Here is a 23,748-nt window from a genome sequence, read left to right as displayed (position 1 = left end):
TAACTGCAGGCAGTTAATGTACTTGAGATATTCTATGCCCATCTATGACTGCATTTCATATTCTAAATTCACTAAGTCTGAAATGAGTGCATTTAATTTAATTTGTCTCGGCACAAAAAATAACATGGGAAATAGCTACTGTGAACCACTGTGGGAGGCTGAGGACACAAAACAAGAGAGGCTAAAAAAGAAAAGGGAAACAGACAAGAGGGGGAAGAGAGAGAGAAGGAGGGAGAGAGATATAGAAAATTGAAGCATAAGAAAAAGAGAGAGCAAGAGAGAGAGAGAGAGAGAGAGAGAGAGAGAGAGAGAGAGAGAGAGGAGAGAGAGAGAGAGAGAGAGAAAGGGGGAGGTTGGGTGGGCGGGGTGAGTGGACTTGCCATTTTCTTAGTGCATGGGGCAGCGAGAGCGCCCCACAATGCAACCCAACAGGAAAACAATGGCCCCTCTGTTAGTATTCAGTTAGTGTTTGTGCAGACTAGCACTCCCCATGCAGGGCCTCTGGGTTGGAGCCTACAGGATCGCGCTTTGGCCCCTGAGCAGCACACACTGCTCCTGTAAGACACGCACAACCGCTCCCTTGCTCACACACACACACACACACACACACACACTCATGCATGTGCAGAAGAGACCACTCCTTTTCACACACTTGCATACACAAGACATACAGTATCAGCAGCTCTAGAAATGTGTGCATACAATTTATGGTATTTTGCAACAAGCACAAACATGTCAAAAGATGTTAAGGTAAACATACTTTCTATTGATTCACCATATAAAACAACATATAAAACCACATATTGTTAGAAGTTAGGTAGCCTTTTTGTATGTGGTCATTATCATCTGCCTTGTTGCTGTAGTCCGTAAGTGGTCAGTCAATGCAGTAATGCAGATTTAACTCTTCCACGGCTGCAGTGAATGATGTCCTGTTGAAGAGGACAGTATTGAGTCCAGATGCTCCGGGATGGGTTCTTTCTTTTGCGTAGGACCTGGACAGAGGGTGGGGTGGGGTGTGGGGTGGGTGGAGGTGCAAGGCTCTCTGTGGATCATGCTCCCTGACACAGGTCATCATGTGCTGGAGCAGGGGCCAGGGCTGGGAGCGGAACATCAGGGCATCTGAACATGACCCCCAGTCACCTCACCCATCAAAAGCCCCACCTTAAGCCTCCTCCCACCCCCTCTCTTTCCCCCAGTGGCCCTTGAAGGTTGTGGGGGGGGGGCAAATGTCCCTGAAGGGACACCAAAATGCGGGCCTTCATAGACAGAGCCAAAGGTTAATAAAATCGGTAGCGAATGTATCAATTTTACAGATAAGCCATTCACAACAAGTGTAGTCGGGTGAATAAGAAGTCAATTCAGCCCTCAGAAAAGCCACATGCGGCAGCAGTGAATAGCTGCTTTTAGGTGCCTTTCTGCGGAGGATAAATGGAGAATTGCGGCTCTCTTCCATGGCTGCGGCTCAGGGCTGCCAGTAAATTGCTCTGAATGGGGCTGAAGGTTGACAGGCCCTATTAAGACAAACGGCCTTCCTCATCGGAGAGATAAAATAAATCAGGTGTTTAGTCAAATTAAAATAGTTGAACTGGAGCAGGCCCCTGGGAGCCCTGTGCAAAACTCAAGACAGATGTGGCCAGAGGATACAGGAAGACACCCAGGAAAGAATTTAACAGGGCCTGGCATGTGTCCAGGCACACTGTACAGCTCTCTTCCTCTCCTTCCTTCCTTCTCTCTCTTTCTCTCTCTCTCGTTCTCTTTTTCTCTCTGTCCCGATGGCTGTTGGATATTTTATTCCCTCCCACTGTCTCTCTCACATTCTTTTTTTCTGCCTCACTCTCTCTGATTTTCTCTCCTGCTCACACTCTCTCTCCCTCTCCCTCCCTATATCTTACCCTCTCTCTCTCTCTCTCTCTCTCTCTCTCTCTTATCCTCTCCTTCCTCTGCCCCCCCAGCCTCCTCCTAGTGTGTGTGCGTGAAAGCCAGCAGTGCGTCACAGCGGAGCTGGCCGGTCACTCACTGTGTAACTGGGAGCCTCTCACTACTGGCAATTATGGCAGCGGTAGAAGTCAATGGGAGGATCACTTAGCATTGATTAGGTGAAGCAATGTACAGTACAAGCAGGCCATCTCCGCTGCCTCTTTCCCTCAATGCAACTCTCAGTCTGTGAGAGAGAGAGAGAGAGAGAGAGAGAGAGAGAGAGAGAGAGAGAGAGAGAGAGAGAGAGAGAATAAGAAGGTGATCCTAAAGAGCTGAGGCAGGATGTATTCCCTGCTGTATTTTTTCTTGTGTTCACTGATGATATCATCTTTAATTCACATTTGTTCAGGGACAATGAGCTTTGAATAGAGAGTCAGATAAAAGGGGGAAAAAATTGTGTGTGTGTGTGTGTGTGTGTGTGTGTGTGTGTATGTGTGTGTGTGTGTGTAAGAGTGTGCATGTGTGAGTGAGAGAGAGGAGGTGTTTTGTGAGCTGCTCTGTTAATCAGAATTGAGAGCATTCATTAGAGGCAGCAGTCTCACTCTGCCACATTAGCTTGTGTGACAGAGGAAGAGCGTCAGAAACAGAAGGTGAAGATGTGACTGTTGCAATGCGCACACACCCCAACCCCCCCCCCCCCCCCCCCCACACACACACACACACACACACCCTTCTCTCTCTTCTCACACACACACACACACACACACACACCCTTCTCTCTCTTCTCACACACACGCACACACACATGTACACGCACACACACATACTCACGGTTGCCACCATTGCCCCTTATTGTCTGTCACTAATCTACCTCCTCTCATCTTCTGACAGCTCCTCTCTTCAGCTGGAACAATTCCATTCCTTTCTCACCCTCTGAGAAAAGCTGTGAGCTTAAGACACACACACACACAGACACACACACACACACACACACACACACACACACACACACACGCAGTGGTGCTGCGACCTTCTCACTTTTAATGAAGTCATTCCATAGTCAGTGTAAGTCAGCCGTGTGACCCAAAAGCAGTCCTTAAGGCGACGCCGTTGGCGTACTTAGGTTTCAGAATGCGTCTCAGTCAACACAAACACTCTCAGGTTGTTCCTTTGGCCTGGCACAGGCCGTGAGGGGATGAGCTGTTCAGTGTTAAAAGCATCTCTCAGGGAGCCTGTCAATATAAACAAGGCGACACCTGATCTCCATGGGCCTTTGTGTGGCGTAGTCTCACAGAGCGTGTTCCAGAGAGATTACGCACACCCACAGCAGCTGCACTCTTTAATCACTCCAGAAATGATTTTAAAGAGGTGATTTGACTTGAATGGCATGTTCAGGAATGATTGACAGAATGTGATTTGCCTGTGTATCGTAATGTGTCTGTGTATAACAATGCATCATGTGAAATCAGGTGTTCTATTTTATAAGAAACATTTCAATTTTTTAATTTTTTTGTTTATTTGATTTTCATTGTAGCCGTTCTGAGGTTACATAACAGAATTCCAGGCCTGTGTTAGTAAATAAACTCACTGAGGAGCACATGTGCTGTGCTTGAGGTGGCTAAGGGGGAGGCATGTGTGTTCATGCGAGCAGGTGTGTGACTGATCTCCCTCTCCCCTGTGTGTGTGTGTGTGTGTGTGTGTGTGTGTGTGTGTGTGTGTGTGTGTGTGTGTGTGTGTGTGTGTGTGTGTGCTCTGCAGCAGGTACCCCTGAGAGCCTTGCGGAGAAGGAGCGTCAGCTCTCCACCATGATCACCCAGCTGATCAGCCTGCGCGAGCAGCTCCTGGCTGCCCATGACGAGCAGAAGAAACTGGCCGCCTCACAGATGGAGAAGCAGCGCCAGCAAATGGAACTGGCCCGCCAGCAGCAGGAACAGGTGTGTGTCAATGTGTGTGTGTGTGTGTGTGTGAAGGTGTGCATTTCACTGTGTATTTAGATAGTGGGAAAATATGTGTGGGGAAAGGGGCCATTTGGCATACGTTATGTGAGGTGACTTCTGCTGTCTGTATCTCTGTATCTGCTCTCGGTGTGTCTGTCTATTTGGTTCTCACCTGTTCCACCTCTGTGTCACACTTCCCCCCCTGGAGACATATCATTTCTCTTGCACCATGAGGTCTTACCTCAGGCCTCTCAAACACACAGTCGGGTTGCGATAAGTGACTGGAGAAATCGGCATCCATTTGGGAACCCAGCGAAAAAAAGACAGATATTTTTATAATGTCAAAGCTATTTCTTTTCATGCTACCATAAAGTAGGAAATGGTTGGTTGTTTCAACAACTCGTGTCCTTTTAGTGTTTTTACGGTGTCTGTGATATAGATGCAGTATAAAATAAATGTGGATGGCCCCTCTATTAGATTCTTGTTAGATCAATCCCAGCAGTTAAAGCACTAGCACAAATCAGGTAAATGAGCCATATTGTACAAATCAGCAAATTAGCACAGTCCATGAACTGCTTTAATGTCTGAAAATGAATAACAGAGAGATATGTCCACATCGGTAATGTTTCTATTACCAGCCTTGTCTAATTGCATTCGATAAATAATCCAGGCTGATCGGTATCGCAGTGGCAAACCCCTGATATTTACCTGACACGGACCATCAGGAAGACAAAATCCATCCTGTAGAATTGTTTTTCTTAGGTTTTTAATAGTGATTGTGCATATTTAATATTTAGTTTGATTTTATGGTTGTCTGTATGTATGTGTGTGTGGGTATGTGTGTGTGTGTGAGTGTGTGTGTGTAAAAAGACAGCAATAGTGAGAGAATGAAATACTATAGTAGGTAGGCTCACCCCTTTAATGGCAAAATAAAATGGCAGGCAGGAGAGAGGTGTGTGAAGCAAAGCCTGCCTGAAGTTCGAATGTCATTTAGTCATTCAGACACGACACCGTAATTAACTGTTGACACTCGTGAAGAAGCCAGCACAAATTAATCCTGACACATTTGCAGACGAGCGCTATCTAACAGTGAACACTTTGTAATTATATTTGAAAATGAAAATTAAATGACACTTAAAACTAGGTTGTCATGCTTAGTGAGGCGAGAGGCAGAGACTGGAGGAGCCGGCGAGGGGTGCACTCACTGGAGGGTGGGGGTACCGGAGCCGGAGGTGTGTGTGTGTGTGTGTGTGTGTGTGTGTGTGTGTGAGTGTGTGTGTGTGTGTGTGTGTGTGTGTGTGTGTGTGTGTGTGTGTGTGTGTGTGTGAGGGGGGTCCCAAAGCCTGACATGCCACACCCACCCTCGGCAGTCTCCACCATGGCGCTCATCCATAAACACGGTGCCAAGCCCTCTTTTCCTGTCCCCTCTCACACCTCCACACAGAGGCACACACACATCCACATGCACCGACATGCACACACACACACACACGCACACACACACAGACACACACACACACACACACACACACACACACACACACACACACATAGTCAAGCCTAGATTCCTGGACTTCCTGTTGTTCTGCTATGCGTGCTCTAATAATGCATTGATCATAGTCAGGAGGTTCAGAGCAGCAGACGGTTCTCTTCATGTACTCCCTTACATTCTCACACATTCTCCTTCACAGATTCTTTACTTTGCACGCTCTCTCTCTCCTTCTCTCCTTCTCTTCCTCCCTCTTTCTTTCTCCCATCCTCCCTCCCTCCCTCTCTCTTCCTCTCTGTGGATCTGGGTGATAACCATTTTTCCAACCCACACGACTGTGAACATCGTGCAGGCTGCCTCTCACCATTGATGTGTTAACCAGCCGATTACAGCACGTATGCTTTGTTCAGCCTGCAGGGCCCCAGAGGTCAGGGAGTTTGTGCTTTAAAACTGCACAAAGCCTGTTTACACACGTCGGTGTGCCCTTTGTAACATGACCGGCCCGGATAGCATTGTGGATTCTTGTGAAGAAAACAGGTTTGGTCGGCCAAGGGTCCCCCTTCTCCTCCCCTCCCGAAAAACATCAACTGAATGTGAGCGTTGCAGAGGAAAGGAAATGTGCATGGTTGGTTTTGTTTGGTGGATCTCTCCTCTCCCTTGGTCTGTCTGTGTCTGCCCAGTGATGGGGATGGGACGTGATTTGATGTGATCTGCTTTTCTCTTCTGTTCGCAGATTGCAAGACAACAGCAGCAACTTCTGCAGCAGCAGCACAAAATCAATCTTCTCCAGCAGCAGATTCAGGTCAGCAATGTGCTCATGTGTCCCACCCCATACACACACACACACACACACACACACACACACACACACACACACACACACAACGCATACAACTACCATGACTATATTCTAGTGCAATCATGAACAGTAGACCTTCTTTCAGGGGTTGCATGTAAACCCCACATATCAAATATTTCACAGTAGTAGCAAAGAAAAACACTCAGATACCCATCTGGGACACTTGAACTTTAGAGTCTGCAGAGAAAAAAAAAACAAGCTCCCAACTTTCCTGCTCTGTTTCTGTGTCATTTGCTTTTTTCCTCTGTTGGCCTCTTTTTGTTGCACTTCCCCCCCCCCCCCCCCCCACACACACACACACACATCTCTCATTATAAATATTACAGTCACCATTCAGGAGCATGATAATTGGCTGATTATAATTGGGAGAGGTATGAATGAAGTGGAATAATTAGCACTTCCTAATTAAAATAGTGCAGAGGGAGTTGGTGGGGAAAAAGAAAGCAGCAGCAGCTAGCGGAGCATGTTTTCATGTTGGTGGAGAAGTGCCTGAGGGTGCAGGCCACGACCGCCTCTGAAGGCAGGATGAAGGAGGAAGACTCTGAAATGACCTTGTCCCAGCTGAGTGACGGAGTGACACGCCAGGCCAGGACTGTTGACAGTGAGGCCGCTACTGGTGCAGCCGCATTGTTTACCAGGCGGGATAAAAGAGGTCCCCTCCATCATCCGTCCACTCGCCGCTGACCGACTGTTTGAAAAGTTTGCATGTTGATGAATCACTACGCAAATCATGCCCCTCCACAAATATTTATCCATCCATCTTGAGAAAATTTGAGGGATTTTGCAAAAGGTGGACATTAAAGGTGCACTTAAGAATAGGTCTGTTTAATATTTACCGAAGAGCTTTAAGGCGATTATCCCGGTGTAGTAGTCTACTGTACATGTGTACTGTGCTGTCATTTTCAATGGCCGCGCCTCTCTGAAGTAGATTGTGCTCTCTGTTTTTCTTTCACATAAGTAATTATGGGAGCTGAAATTGAAATGGAGAGGGAGGGAACAGTGGGATTCACACGAGGCCCAAATGAAGAGAAATTTAACAAGGGCGCCATAAATAAACATGACATATTTGCACAGAAAAAAGGAAAACAGGAGGAGATGGAGGCTAAGGAGAAGAAGAATGAGTACCAGTGTGGGGGTTTGTTGGTGGATGTGTGTATGGATGTGTGTGTGTGTGTGTGTGTGTGTGTGTGTGTTTGATGTTCCAGCTAGGAAGGCTAGTGGACCACCCAGGTGGAGTGGTGGATGTATACAAGCTGCCACAGTGCTAGGCAGTGGGCAGTGGTCAAGGTCACTACACACATCGCCCACGCTTGAAAGCCAAGGGCGTGGGCCGTGCCTCGTGCCAACAGAAGCCCTCTTTTCTCTCTCTCTCCCTCCGTGTCTCTCCTCCTCTCTGTTTTCTCGCCCTCCCTCTCCTTCTCTCTGTATCCCTCCCTCTTTCTGCTTTTTTTCCCTTTGCTCTCACGCCCAGCGGAGACAGGTACTGCTCTCCTCCACCTTGCCTCCTCTGCCTCTCCAGCACACAGGCACGTCAGCAGGCAGGTCAGATCAGTATGAGTGGGCAGCACTAGCACTAGCCCACCCAGCTACTCGCTACACTTTCAACAACTTTGATTGTCTGACCCCCCCCCCCCCCCCCCAGTTAACAAACAAACAAGCCATCAGTTCTGACAAGTTTTTATTTTTATTTTTCTCTACCAACTCCTCAACCAAGGGGCTCTCCATTCCACAGGCACAAACACACACACACACACACACAGCATCAGTCTCCTCCACCCAGGCCTCCTCTGACCCTCTTCCCTTCAGCCACTCTCTGTGTCTGCGCAAAGCAAAGCTATGCTGATTTACAGCGATTTGGGCAAAACAGCACACTTTAGCGGCCAGCTTTAGAGCCCTTGTCAAGTGTACTTCCCTGGAGAAAGGACTCTCTGTGTAGCACTTTGCCGACTGAGAGAGGTGACCCTCTGTGCAGTACATGCTGCAGGGGTATGAGGAGGCATACAGAATGGACAGGTCTTTGGACTAGTGTGGCTAAGCAAGAGCCTGCTATTGGAAATTGTTGGCATAGAAACAGGCTTGTGAGGCTTGGATGTGTGTGGGTAGGAGAGGAGAGGTCGTATGCAGTGAGAGTGAAGAGACAGACTCTATTTGGGTTGCTGGGTTCACCCTGTTCTATCTTAGGTCAGTGGTATCACGTTGAACATGGAGTTAGAAACACAACAAGATGACTACGGCTGTCTTCTTCTGTAATCATAAAGTCTGATGGATTTGAGCTTCATGTACACAGCAAAACAAAGCAGAGCATGTTCACCAAATTGTTTAACAAGGACATAAGCAAGTACAGTTCAGAAAAGAGCCACAGCGACTACAACTACAGCAAGATTTGGATGTATTAAAAGGAAAGAAAAGAGAAAAATCACTTTCCTCACTCAGATTATCGCATGTTTATCCTAGCAGGCTTCTTTTTTCCCTCTGCTTTCATTACACATCTTCGTCTCGTGACCCACTTTTCCTCCGTTGGCTTCCAGGCCCAGTGCTCAGGCCCAAGGAATGCATGCACGGACACCACACTAAGGTGGCAACACTGCAGTGCCACCCAGCTTTCATTAGTGCAGAGCAGCCTTTAAAAAAAGAAAAAAAAAGATGCCCTCCATGCTCTTAAAACACGACAGCTTTGACTTCATTTGTGCTCCAAACATGCGTTGCAGTTTTTATGTCGGCATCTTTAAGCAGATTGGTAAAACCACGGCCGGATCAGGTTACCCTACTGTTAGTGTGAAGAGTGTGCCGCTTGTTAAAAAGAGAACACCATCAAAGAGCTACTGTTTTGGCTTAGGGGAAGTGCCCCCCCCCCCCCCCCTCCCACACACACACACACACACACTCCCTCCCCCCCTCGCCATTATTGATGATGTAACTGATCACATCCATGCATGCTGTAAAGCGGGCCGACAGGGTTGAAACCCAACACCCCTGCTGGCATACACAGCACTCTGGCTTTCTTTGAAAGGGACCCAGAGGGAGGGATTGAAGCAGACGGAGTGAAGGAGAGTGAGAAACAGAAAGAGTGAGAGAGAGAAAGAGAGAGAGACTTAGCAACAGAGAGAAAACAGCGAGAGAGAGCACACGAGAGGAGGGAAAGAGAGACACAGAGAGAGGTCAGGGAACAACGCTCCATCAAATCGAGCCTCTTTTGAATGGCCTCTCTCCTTTTCATCCTTTCACATTTACACAAAGAGGCGAGAGAAAGATTGAGTCTTTGTCCTTCGGGATTACAATGTCACTTGCAGATGTTTTGATTACAGCGTTAGGAGCTTATCAGAAGTTAAAGCCCAAGGTTTTTTCCCCTCCTCCTCCTCCTCCTCCTCCTCCATCCCTCTTTTTTTTTCCTTTTTTTGTAATTCCTTTAGCTGTTGCCTCTTGTTAAATTTCATACTGCAACTAATTCTGCCCTTGGAGAGGATTACTGTTATGTGATTCAAGTATAAACTTAAAGCACCATTAGGGATTGAACAAGAGGCTTGTGACAATTAAAAGCAAATGTTGGGCTAAATCTGATCTGTCTCAGAAAATGGGCTCCTTATATAAGCGCAGTAAAGCCGAGCAAATAAGACCATGTAAAGCCACTGACTTTAACAGAAAGGCAAAAATAGACGCTAAGCAGAGCTCTGTTGTTCCTGTCTTGTTTAGCCCCCGCATCAATCAAGCGGAACGGCTCGGCACTCGATTGGGCATCTTACCAAAGGGCCCGCTTCTCCTTGACAGTTCCTCCCATGTTTTAAAACATATATTTCTCTCGATAGCAAAAAAAGAAAAAGGAAAATCGGGCTTATTTTAGCGTCGGTAGTGGTAACCGACCCTCACATAGAGCTTTTCTAATTATAGAGGGGGAGATGGCTGCATGGCATATGCTAGCAACATGAGCAGCAGTCTATGAAATGAGTTCATAAAACGCTACTGAGACGTCTTTGGCACAACACATTCCTTTTTTCCAAGCAGTTGCATAATCCTGATAGATTGCATTTAATTTTTTTTTCATTTGTTTCTCCAAGGCAATACTTGAACCAAAGAGGCATATCCATGAATTTTCTGAGATAAGGAAAAATCAGTTAAAATGCCCATGCCCGTATTTGGACTAAACACCATCACCACCACTGCTGCTTTGAGCTGCTGTATCTTCAGTAGACTCCACTGGACAGCGGAGTGAGCTGATTGATTGAGGAGGAGGGTAGTTGTGCACTGGGCTGCACTGCCCAGTAGCCAGCAGTTCTGATACTGATGCCAGACAGGTCTGTGTCGGACACAAGTGGCCACCCTGGGTCTGAGCTGTGTGTCTGGACAGGTGTAAGTGCCTGTGCTTTTCACAAGGTATCCGAACCCGACGTGAGCATGCACACACACACACACACACACACACACACACACACACACACACACACACACACACACACACACACACACCTTTGGCTCAGTGCCAGGTTGTGCTGCAAAAGGAGGTTGGCGCATGAGTTATGTGTCGAGATGACATACATCAGACCAACAGGAGAAAAAAATCTCTGGAACGACATACACACACAAACACGTGCACACACACAGACACACTCACACACACACACACACACGCACACACACACCAAAGAGAGAGAGAGCGAGAGAGAGAGAATTATTCTCTCAAAGGTCAGTGTGAACTTTGTCTTTAAAGATTGGAAGTCTTGAGATGAAACAGAACCTATAAACCATTTGATAAAATAATGTCTTTATGACACTCCGAGGCTTCATATGTCTATTATTAGCCCCAGCATATAATTTCCTACATCAAACATAACTATAAGATCACAGTCATTTTTAAAAAGAAGAAGAAAAAGATCTCTCAGAAAGGGGGCATTGTTCATTAGTAGACAGTTTTTTTTTCCTCACTGGGGTCATTGTTGCCTTGTGTTTTGGAGCCTGTGTGTTTTAATTATGCAGCTTTAAACAGTCTGTCATTGTAAAGGTCTGGTTCCACTTATCTAACCCCGAACTGCCTTTCCTCTCCCTGCCCCTGTGAGAGACCTCCACGTGGCTGTCTTCCGGTGGCCCCCTCCCCTTCCCTTATCCCCTTCTCCTCTCCTCTCCTCTCCTCTCCTCTCCTCTCCTCTCCTCTCGTCTCCGCTCCTCTCCTTCTCGTTTCCCCACCACCACTGGTTGGATGACCCAGGCTGTTCCCTGCCCCCACCCTTGGCTCACACACACACACACACAGACACACACACACACATATTCACATTCACAGACACACACACAAACACATCCCTCTCCCTCTCTCTCTCTCACTCACTCCCTCCCTCCTCTCTCTCTCTCTCTCTCTCCCTCTCCCCTTAGCCAGATCCATTTCCCTCCCCATAGCTGTACCCCTGTGTCTATCTTTTCCAGTCTCTTTGAAAGCAACACTCTTACAGAGTTTATTATTGTGCCCAGCAAGTGTTGATGATGTACACTTATTCATCTAACTTTTATTCTGTTCGTCTTGATTTACTTAGTTATAATGCAGGAATTTCGTTTTTTAATGTTGATTTTATAAGTATATTTGTCTTCATCACTGCTATGATTACTGCCACTCATTACAGCTATGAGTGATTTGAAGTGTTTTATTTATTAATGATCATTTTTCTATTTATTTTGATTGGAACCTCCGGAGAAGAGTCTCCACATACACAGTATGGCCACCACATTCCTGACCGGTTGTAGAAAACAGCAAATGCTGTCAGTGTGCACTTCAAAGAGCCAAAGGTTTCTTCACATGTGGTTTTAAATGGTGTGGGGAACAGCGGGGGGATTTCTACGGGTTAAATGATAATAGTTCTACAGGGCCTCACAGATTAAAAATACAATTTAATTACACGGCAGAGAGGCTAACCACCTCAATTCCGACCCTACACACTCATGCACACACACACATATGATGCACCACAATGACACACTAACAGAATGACATGTGTATATATATATATACATTGTGTGTGTGTTTGTGTGTGTGTTTGTGTGTGTGTGTGTGTGTCTGTGTGTGTGTGTGTGTGTGTGCGTGTGTGTGTGTGTGTGTGTGTTGATGTCTAGTTATCTGCCATGGCTGGGCATTGTTAACAGGAGCCAGGGCAGCCGGAGGTGCATAGCGGAGGGCCCCTGGGGTGGGCTTTGTTCCTGTGGACTGACAGGCATATGTCTGTGGCATGTCTGTGTTCTGTGGGGCCCTGATATCTCTCATATGTGTGCCGTTTCCCCAGAGCACACAGACTAGGCAGCATTCTCTCTCTCTTTCTTTCTCTCTCTCCTCTCTCTCTCATTCTTTCTTTCTCTTCTCCCTCTTTTTCTGAAGTGAAGAAGGAATACCCTTAGAGTGGAGCTATTCTTAAGGGTTAATCAGTCACAGCAGTCAGGTCTCAAATGTACACTCTGTGTATACATACGCACAGGACACTGATAGAGGCACACATATCCAGTGTAGACTTGTTTTCCCCTTTTAATGACATGACATTCAGTTTGCATTTCAGTTTTGGAGACATCAGATTATCTCAAATTTGTTTTGTTTTGAATTACAGTGTAAAATTAAATTTTGTCTTGTTTTTTGATCTAGCTGTCTTGCAGCTAGTCATAATGGCTGCATGACCACTTTAAAGGACTGATGTCATTTTAGAGTTTTATTACATCTCTCAGTATTGGGAATATATAGTTAAACGGTTCTTTTGTTATTAAGCTACAAAGACATACTGATTCAGTATTCAGATTTAAGGATTCAGACTTTTGTGCTTCCCATATTTATCCATAGAGCAGTGTTATAATGTCTCTTCTTTCATGTGCTGATGGTTGCTTCTTATGAAGTCCATACTGATAGAGGCCATTTGTACTCTTGTGTATGTTCTTTGTTTTGCAAATCCCCACTTTGCGAAGCCCAAGCAGAGACTAATGATTGCCGTTTTCTCTGTAGACTTGGTCCGTTTGGCTCAGTGTTTTATGTAATGAACAAATGATTAAAAGGTTATTTAATCCACAGTTTAGGGGAATGAAAAAGGGCAATATGGGAGAAAAAAATCCAGTAAATGTGTGAATAATCTTTTATTCAGTTGAAACTAAACAGATGAAGGCGTAGCTGAACAAAGCTGGCCCTGCTAATTTGTCTCTCGTTAGAGGCTCTCTTTGTTGTTTCCCCCGAACACAAATGAACTTTTATGTGAGGGAGTCTTATTTATGCGCAGACAAAAAGAAATGTTGGCTTTGTTAAGAAGAATGCACAACGCGGCCCAATTAGCGCCATGCCATCCTCTCCTCACAACACAACAGAACCTCAGAACAGGAAATGATAAAGGGAGAATGTTGTTGCCTCCGTGCGTATGGCGGCGGTGGCTGCTGCTGCTGGTGTTGGTGTTGGTGCTGCTCCACCAGTGGCTGCATTACTCCTCCAGGGCCATAACCGTCTCATCAAATCGGCTTGGCCTGAACCCAGAGCGCCTCAGCCCTGCTCTCTGTCTCTCTTTCTCTCTCTCTCTCTCTCTCTCTCTCTCTCTCTCTCTCTCTCTCTCTCTCTCTCTCTCTCTCTCTCTCTTCTCTTTCTCTCTCTCCCACCCAGCTCCATTTAAAGAGACTGTTAGCTGATGAGCATCCCTACATGCGAGGCTGAAGATAAAAGAAAGCAGTGACCTGACTCATTAGCCCCCTTTGATTTAATATATTGACACTTGGATACAAATAATTCCATTTAGTGGCCTCTGTTGGGAGTGTGGGGTTGGGGGTGGGGGAGGGATCAATTTAATTAGTTATGAAATGTGACTTCTTGTCAGGAAGCAGAAGAAATGCTGACGTTAAATAAAGTCATGTGCAATTTGAACAATAAAGCTTTCGGGGGGGCGCTGCTCATGTTAAAACTTAATGATGCACAAAAAAGGGCTTGATAGATACAACCTCAGCAACGGTCGTGATGGTTTTGAAATTAAGCTAAGTGGATGAACGGGGGAGCGGTAATGTCGCCGGCCTGTTTAAACAAATTTATACATCATGAATATAAACAGTGGAGGGAGCCGGGGCTGAGTGGGTATGCCCATCAGCTCATGCCCGGAGGGGCGTCTGCTAATCGCGACCGCTCGGCCTGGTGATTGCCGCGCATAGCATCACGCAGCGGCTGTGTGCCTTTCAGCTTGCCGTAGCTCAGTGTCCGCTCTCGGGCCGAGGAGAGGGCTCTCTTTTAGCTCTCTCTCACTTTCCACTCTCCTCTCTCTCTCTCTCTCTCTGAATGGGTGATGTGTTTATCACAGAGATCAGCGAGGCCAGAGTGGATGGCCGCCACTTTAGCCACTCGCTCTGGCAGACGCTGAAGTGCATATGCTCAGGCCAAGAGAGAGAAAGAGAGAGAGAGAGAGAGAGAGAGAGAGAGTCTCTGCATGCTGAAGTACATTCATACAGTAGAGTTCCACAGATCGGGCAAAGCTCCGGCACAAAGGCACTCTTGTGCTGAACATATGTGGATGACACACGTGTCTGTGCTGGTTGATAGACAAACACAGGTCAATTATTAATGTTAATTACACACAATGTCCTACTGCTCTCTCTCAGTCTCTCTCTCTCACTCATTTTGTCTCTCTCTCTCTCTCTCTCTCTCTCTCTCTCTCTTTCGTTATTGTAATTAGCTCCAGGGCAGTGGCTCTGCATTGTGTTCCAACACCTCTGCTGTTAAGCTGCGCTAATGAAGAGGCTCCAATTTGAGAAGAGACTGTCACATGAACAGTTGAATGAATGTGTTAGGTCACACCTGAGTCGCTCGCTCTACCTGAGGGGATTGAAAACAAGCTTTGGGAGTTGGTAATGTATGCCACGAGCCTGCAGGCTGCATCACAGTTCGGGTCTGGTGATAACGCTAATTAATGATGCACAAGATGAGGTGAGCCGCACTTTCTGCGCATCTAATTGTGCATCAAGGAAATTGCACCGGCCGATTATGATTGAGCATGTTTTTTTTTTGTTTTTTTTCTAAATCAGCTCACAGCGTACAACATAAGAGCAATCGGTGGATTGGTCCCTTATGCTGTCGCTGCAAAGCAAAAACATATAGAAAAGACATCAGTGGCACATCAGTGACTGGAGCAAAAGAAAAATGAGCGTGAGCTTCTTTAAATATGCTTTAAATCTCATCAGGGGGCACCTGTTTAGACTCCAGATCCCCTGCACAATCAGGCCTCACAATTCCCTCCCTGATCAAGGCAGGCGGCCCTATACTTAGCTCTCATTGTACGGTGGCTCTAGAGGGAAAAATATCAGTTGGCGGAGAACACATCCTCCAGTGTGATGTTGACTTAGTTTCCTCTCCCTCCTGCCTCGGCCCAGTGTTTTCCCTGCTAATGTTGAGCAAACTGTTTTGTCTTTGCGTTGGCTTTTTTCACCGCGGCCCTCAGCCCTAGCAGTGGGCACACACACACGCAGGGGAGAAGGGAGAACCGTTAATGGGGACTACTGTGTGCGGCCAGCCGGCAGTTAGAGAAGGGGCCCGTGTTTTCTTAGGGCCAGGGTGGCAAAGCAAAGCATTCAGCCCATGCAAGCCCGGCCGAAAAAAAGGCCCTTTTTGTTTTCGGGGCGGAGGAGAGTCCAAGCATTCCCCCACGGAATACAATGAATGGACCGTTTTGTCCTGCACCCGTTTTTCAGAATTGTTTTTTCTCTCTCTCACTTCTCCCTCTCCCTCTCTCCATCTCTCTCTCTCTTTCTCTCCCTCTCTCTTCCTCTCTTTTTTCATAATTATTCTTGCCCGTCATTGGGTGTGCACATGACATTTGAGCATGTTTTAAAGTCTCAACACACTCATGTGCCTGCAATAAAGCCCTCTTCCCCCCCATGCCCAACTCCGTAACAATCCCGCTTTCTGCTGGACAACAGACTAGCCTCTGTTGTTCTCCAAGTCCCAGCAGCTGGGAGGCAATAGTGAGGACAGTGGCCCAGTCTCTCCGCGGAGGGCAGGAAGAGGGGGAAGCGCTCCTTGAGCCACACTCTGGACAATGGCATTATTAGATTATGGGTGGTCTGACTCCGCTGCTTAGCTCCAGCATTAGATGCATAACATTTTCTCATTAGGATCCAGCCTAGACAGTCTATACAATGTTTAGACGGGGCAATTGTTGTGTGTACTCGCAAATTTAGACTTCAAAACAAGGAAGTTGTTTCCCCCCCATTTTCAACAGATAAAAATGTATTTTTGTAAGTTAGGGATTATATATAGAAATATTATGAAGATAAAAAATCTTGGATTCTACACATTGAATACCAGCATAGGAGTTATAAATAATTTTGCCTTTTTTACTTTTATATAACATAATTTTCAGAAGTCTTCCTAAGAAAAAGACCATGTTGTCTTGTGATGTAGTCTTGTCTTGTCTTGTCATGTAGGGCCATGAATGAACAAGACATAAATAAAGTCATCCTCAGAAACCCCCCAGGGTCAGGCATACTAATGCCAGGATACCAGTCGGAATATGGAATATGGCAGTGATGATCTGCAGGGTGGCAAGGGTGCCCATGTCAAACAGCTCTCTGGACTCCTTTATCCACCCTGTGTGTGTCTTTTCAGCCTGTGCCCCATTCCTTCCTGTGTTGTAGAAGGGATGTGTATGAGGATGCTGGGCCCAGACATACTCATGGGTTTGTTTATGTCTATTCTCTCCTCTCCTCATTACCCATGCCGTTTGAGGGAGTCCCCAGGGATTTTGCCAGTTTACTGCAAACCTTTTTAATTTTATGACTAGACCCTGCCAGAATATGGGTTTCACCGAGCACAAGCTTCTGTGCAGATCATATGTTCAGAGGATCTCCCGGCCTGAAAACATGCCAACTTTTAAAGAGTATTCCCAGCAAACAATAATGGAAGGGTATGACAGACAGGAGGATGGAAAAAGAAGAGAGAGAGAGAGAGAAAGAGAAAGGAGGGCCTCTGTAGCCCCTATCATGCTGCACTGTGTGGTTTGTGTATGTGTGGAAATGAAAAGCTCATGAAGAGTGCTGCCTTAGGCCCCATCTTTGATATTTTATATTCAATACAAACCTAATTGCCTGAAATATTTACAATCTTAAATTACATTTTAGGTCTTTGAGGCTCTCCAAGAATGTGCCTTAAGTACACATTTCTGTTGAATCTACAGTGATCACATTTCGACGCTGTTCTCCAGAGAATAGTCCCTCCCCAACTCCCCCATCCCTCTCCTTTGGACTTCATCAATTTCCTAATTTGCTCCACATCAGCAACATTCTTCAGTGGGCTGGGCTATTTTGTTGCCTCCTTGATGTTTCTCTCTAAACAGACACATTTTATAACTCCCTCAGTGATAAAAATGATCTAATAAATTAAGTGAATTTAGCCAGATATAAAGTGAGGCGCTGATCAATAGAAGTTAGTACTTTACTTAGGACTCTTGTCTAGAATGGTAACTGCTGTGTGATATATATGGCTGTTTGCAGCAGAGTGCTCAGCAGCCCGCAGGATCTGGGCAGAGCACCGGGGAAGGGGCCTGCCCTGCTTTTTAACAGCCCCAGACTTAATATAGACATATTGGAATGGCTCATTTCCAAGAGAGCTTGTTTTACTGTGTAAGGAATTAGTGTAACAAGAAGTCATCTATTGGTTATTCCCCCAGACGGCCGCCCTCCGCCGAGTGTCTGGTTTCTGTGCACCTTGCCCCCCATGCGGCAGATATAGCAGCACGCCACACTGGCTCCCCCTCCTCACCACAGTCTCACCCTTTTGTCAGCGAGCCCTTGGGGTGCTACACTTCAACAAGGTTGTTGTGTAGTGTTTGCTTAAATAGCTACTCTAGCAATACTGTTGCTTTTGCCATCATCCCTCCTTCCCTTCATCTCTCTCTCGCTCTTTCTCTATTTCTTTCCCTCCCTCTCTTTCTCTTTCTCTCTTTAGGCAGAGATGTTAATCTGTTACCTGTCAGTAAAATGGCCATTTCCTGCTGTGGATAAGCCCTAAGACTGAGGGGGGGGCGGGCGGTTTGGTGGGGAGGGCAGGGGGGGTTGAGGTGTGTGCTTGAGCCTTGGGTTAGGAATGGGGAGGGTTAGGAGGGGAGAGTTCTCCGGTCAAAGCCATGACCAGACAAAGGCCCTTTGTGCCTGACCTGTAACGCGGCAGTGGAAGGGCCCTCCTGTTTTCCCTTCGCTCCGGTGGGAACAATGCAGCCAGTCTGTGCTGGGGAGGCGGAGGCCTCGCTCCTAATGCCCGCGCTGCGTCAACACAGAGCCGCGGGATCAAAGTCCGGCTCAGGCATATCGATCCACATGGCTGATTGTCATCAGGGAGCAGAGTGGCCGAGCAGCGGAGCAGAATATCTGTGACTTTGATAACGGCCCTCCAGTGGTGTGTGTGAGTGTGCGTGTGTGTGCGCGCGCGTGTGTGTGTTTAGGGAGAGGGGGATTAAGGCCGAAAGGCAGACGGATGAAGGAGTGCGGTTAGCTGATGAATGACCTGCGAGGTGGGAGTAATGTGTGCTCGGGGATCGCTGGGATTGTTTTATGAAATGACCTCTCCAGAACAAAGTAACACAGGGACGCACAAGCCCAGAAGTGGTTCCATTCAGCGATTTTCCCCCTGGTTGCCTTCCAGGAAGCTCTCGCCTGAGCGCGCCGCGTTCGCACAGTAGCGGCTGTCGCGTTTGCACGGCAGCTTGTTCTAGTCGTCAGTTTGCCACGTGTATGTGTGAGTGTGTGTGGGTGGGTGCACTACAGTGAGGGTGTGTAGATGTACTGTATTTTGTCTTTGTGAAAGTTTGTATGAATGTGTACAATTGTGTACTTGCTCCGGTTGATTTCACTTCTGTCATTTTGAAAATGGATAAAGACGAACAGTTTGGTGAGTATTATCAGGACTTGAATTGGAAATAGAATTTTGGAAAAGACTGCTTTGTCATTTTCTGTAGCTCTCTGACAGAAAGGAGACACATACTAACTGAAATGTAAAATTTGCTAGCTTATGCTCGTGGAACGTGTTTCAAACTTTACGTATAGCCCCAGCTCTGCAGAATCTCTTACAGTTCAAATAGGAGTCAGAGAAGGAGCAGACTCCCCCAGACCCACCCATCTCCCTCCAGCTCTCCCTTCCCTCTATCTGATCTTGCCAACACAGAAGGCATTTAGACATGTTAAAACAACTCTCCTCCTCCTCTCGAAAAAGCAAAAGTGCGCAGCAGTCCCAGGTGATGCTCAGCAAGGATCAGACTGTTTCTATGGTTAGCTGGACACCAGGAAAGGATAGTGGGAGGGGGGGCAGAGTTAGGAGGATTGAAAGGGTGAGTGAAGGTGGGGAGGGGGTGGTGTAGGGGCTGGGTGGACAAGCCGTCTCAGGGGTGCTGTGAAAACGTCTGAAAAGACAGTGAGGAGTAGGGGTGCTGACAGGGCCCTATTGAGCTCTGGAATGGCTTGTACATCTCCATTTCCCCTCCACCTGCACTATGCATCGGTCAGCCCAGGCCAGGCAGGCCTCCTTGGGGTAGGACAGCAGAGCTGAGGGGTGCCCAGGGAGGGAGGGGGAAGGGTGGACTGTCAGGCTGGCAGGAGCAGGGGCAGCAGCACAGCGACACACCAACTAGCACCACCCACCCACCCACCAACTAGCTCCAACCACCCCCCATCCACACTTGTTCCTCTCTCGGCGGTCAATTCCGGCTCCCAGAATCCTCCCGAAGAGGCTGACCTCGGGATTACTCACCGTCCTAAACCATTACAGCTTCTTACTGCTGATGTCGACATGTCCGCTAACAACATTGATTAATCTATATGCCCCCATTTATTCAAGTTTTTCTCCCTCCTCTTGTGCTCCAGACCCCCAGTCCAGGGACTGCGTGTGTGTGTGTGTGTGTGTGTGTGTGTGTGTGTGTGTGTGTGTTTGTGTGTGTGTGTGTGCGTGTCCCCTCAGCTGTCCCCCCATGAGGTCCTTATTTTAGTGCCTGTAGAGAAACAGACTTATGCGTGCCTGCGTATGCAAGTGCGGGTCTTAAAGAGAAATCAAAGCCTCTCAGACTCGTGTTGCACTGAGAGGGGGGAAACAGATTGTGTTGTGCGCCAGGGCGGCCTTCATCGGGTCATGTGAATTGATGATGTATGTGAGGGCGGGAGTGAAGAGGCCTCTTTTCTCTCTCTTCCTCTCCCTCTCCCTCTCTTCCTCTCTCTCTCTCGCTCTCTTTCTATCTCTCCCCCACTCCAGAGCTCTGCTTAGCCGAGCGCCGGCAGAGAGGAGGGCTCCTGCCAAGTCCAGGGCTGACTGATTGCTACAGATGCTCTTCCTCAAGTATTCCGAGTTAGATCCTTACCCGGGAGTCTTCGGGGACAAACAATAGCACCTGTTCCTCATAAGATAGGCCCATTCATGTATCTTTAATGAAGCGACGGGGCAGATGGCGAGAAATGGCGTAAGCCGGCACTTAGCCTTAGCGCTAAGACAAAAGGGGCGCAGTGCCAGGCCAACAATGGGCAGTATTTATGAGGAGCGGAAAGGACGGTGCCCCACACTTGCCCGCGTGTGCCCCCCATGCCCCCAACCCCCCACCTCTACCCCCACTCTCACATCTGCTCCACTTCATTCTCTCACACTCCTGAAGATCACCCTGCCAATTGAAATATTCTGGGCACTCAGCCGATTGGCAGATGAACTTGAGGGTTACTCTTTCAGAGCCTGGCTCTGGATGGGCCTGTCTACAGCAGTAGCCCAGGAGAGAGGGGAGAAACACACACACACACACACACACACACACACACACACACACACACAGAGGGGAGAGGACTATATTTTGTATTGGTGCTGATATGTTATTCATCAGAATGTGTCTGAGCGGGAGCTCAGTCACTTACTTCCATTAGGCTTCAGCAGTCAAAGCCGAGCTAGCAGTACTAATATTTAAATCTATAAATGTATCGGCACAGCAACCACTGTGCTATCTGTTAATTGACAGTCTGGAAAAGATAACCTTTACTATTAGTCCCCTCTGTGAAGCCTCTGATTTGATTTGCCCCTCTCTCTGACATTGGTTGTGTAAATTAAAGTTTAATGTAAAGGGCTCATTACCACAAATCACAACTGCAACTCCAATCCAGTGCCATCCTATCCATTTCATTTAAACTGTGTGCACTCCCTTTGACTGGCAAAATCCTTTTATTATCTGTCACTGACGTGCTGTCACTGACATCACTGTCATTATTATATTCACCAAAGCTCTTCTCCTCATTGATATTTCAATTTGAAATATTCAAGTGTTTTATTTTTTGTTTGTAAATACAAAGAAATGAAGATAGATGGGCTGAATTACAAGTAGATAGATATATAGACAATAAGTAGTTAATAAATCGTATAATAAATAATAGAGATAGAGAAGTTGAAAGAGAGCCTGACACTAAGTAAAGCAAGTGTTGTTCTAAATGAGGGAAGCTGAGATGTAGGGGAATAGTTGTGATCTGGCTCCATTTATAAAAACAGCTGTTCTCTGTGGCCTGGCTTTGGGCAGATTTATTTTGCTAGTTTAATGTGTCTAAAGTTTATCACAATTATGCATGTGACTGACCTTTTATAACCCCAAGGGATGATAGGAATTTAGATGCCTATCAGGGTGTCTGTCTTACATCCTCCGTGTTTTTTAGCCTTATAATTGCTCCACTGCTGTGCCCAGCTTCTCTGTAAAGCTGCCTCTTTCTTCTCCATTAGTAATACGATTACTTGCTTTCATTTCTTTATGTTTACAGTATTTTTTAATAGAAATTTGACAGATTCCTGTGAAGCAGCGTTTATTTTGTAGAATGACCCTAAAGCATCTCTAAAGGATTTAAGGTTAATAAATTTACTTTTTTCAAAAGCACAGCATATTTAAAGTAATACCTTTCAGATTGAAAAGCGAAAAAAAAAAAATGTTTACTCGATTCTTCTCAGCCTCATTCTTTTGCAATGTTACTTTGATAGTTGCACTCCAAAATAAAAAAAGAGAAAAAGTACAGGCCCAGGATGTTATTTATTTTTGCTTAGCAAAACTCACTCATGGCTGGATCGATGAAGGGCTGCTGAGGCCTAGTTCTGCGCTGGGGGAGTTGGAGCAGCTCAGCCATGCCGAGAGAGCATGCATATAGAGAGACGACGAGGGGGGGGGGGGGGGGGGGGGGGGGGGTGGTTGGATGGAGAAAAATGTGGATATCACAAGCAGATCTGATCGCAAACATGGAGAAAAAGTCATTGCTCAAAGCAGGTTGATTTCATGGCCCACTGCAGCAGCTATAATTGCACCCAGGCCCCATGCTTTTCATTGCCGGCTTGATTTTAAAAGAGGGGGATGAATGGAGAAACGCTCTGTTAAGTGTTTATGTTGGGGCCACTGACCTCCATGAACCTGTTTACCAGACGGGCTCCCCAGAGGTGTGCTGGGCTGCCTGGCTGAGTGCGGTGCAGTCCGGTCCAGTACAGATTGGCGCTGGCCAGGGATCATGAGCATTCAGGCTCACGGTAGCACAGCGCTCCTGCAGCCGATCAGAGGCCTGCAGGAAGCAGGGGATGACAGGCAGATTGCCCACCAGTCTCAGGTCCCTGCATGCAGCCTGACCCCCGAGGGCCCCCGCACTGTTGCCCCTCTGGAAATCAAAAAGCCATAGCAGCCCCCCCCCCCCCCCCCACACACACACACACACACACACACACACCAAATAAGTGTTCACATCATCATTCTCCTTTTCACTTTCTCTATCTGTGATACTCAACATGATTGCTGATTACTGGTGCGCGTCGAAAAGAGGGGGCGCGTGTGCCGTTACATCGGCCTCCATGTTAAAATGAAATATCGCAAACAGATGAGGAAGGGGGGACTTTTGGGGCTCTGTGCGTCTCGCTGCCTCTCTTTGTAAAAAAAAAAAATCGGCACACGGAGCACATGCCGTAAATTACCCAGGCTGCCGGGGCTTTTATCGTCTGCATAAATGATCTTCCAAAAATATGAGACAGAGGCAGTATATCTGTGAGGGTCTTTTCCTGTCAGTCAGTGATGTTGGCAAGACAGCGGAGCGCTCCCCCACTGTGACCCCTCTACACCCCTCCCACCCCACACAGCACGACAGGACCGGAGGAGACGCGCGGGCTCAAATCATGCTCGGTGACGAGAATCTCACCTGTTCTCCACCACGCAGCGCACAGGATGTTTTATGTTCGGACTCGCCGGAGTGTCCTATTGGTGCAGCGCTTCATTCACTAGTATTCTGTCACAGGCCGCAGGCAGCCAAGGCTTGAGCGCTCTCGCAGACTTAGCGGTTCAACCAGGCTACATCTCATTGTGATCTAGCCCAAAGAAGGAAAAGAGGTTTTCAGGGGCCAGAGGATTTAAAAAAATGTTGGACTCATTTTTGTCTATGCCACATTTTTTTCCCTTTTCATGGGGAGAGACGCCTGAAAAAAGGGTTATATACGAGAATATATTGAGAAAAAAAAAAGAAAAACCTGTTACGTCAACAATTACTTTTACAAGTCTATTTGGCAGAAGTAACGCAGGGAAATCACTGATAATGCCGAGGCAGAA

General features: G+C 47.0%; 1 protein-coding gene across 7 annotated transcripts in view; it reads left to right on the top strand.

Moving 5' to 3' along the window:
- sox6 (SRY-box transcription factor 6) overlaps positions 1-23,748 on the top strand; it is a 169,147-nt gene that overhangs the window by 97,295 nt on the left and 48,104 nt on the right. For all 7 annotated transcript variants that reach the window (XM_042061754.1, XM_042061756.1, XM_042061755.1 and 4 more), the window contains 2 exons: positions 3,676-3,851; positions 6,077-6,145. In XM_042061754.1, coding sequence (XP_041917688.1) covers positions 3,676-3,851; positions 6,077-6,145 — 245 coding nt within the window. The remainder of the gene's footprint in view (positions 1-3,675; positions 3,852-6,076; positions 6,146-23,748) is intronic.

The sequence above is a fragment of the Alosa sapidissima genome, chromosome 14 (genome assembly GCF_018492685.1).
Source record: "Alosa sapidissima isolate fAloSap1 chromosome 14, fAloSap1.pri, whole genome shotgun sequence".
Lineage (NCBI taxonomy): Eukaryota > Metazoa > Chordata > Actinopteri > Clupeiformes > Clupeidae > Alosa > Alosa sapidissima.
Note: the sequence above shows the minus strand (reverse complement) of the source record. Positions and strands in the feature narration are given on the sequence as shown.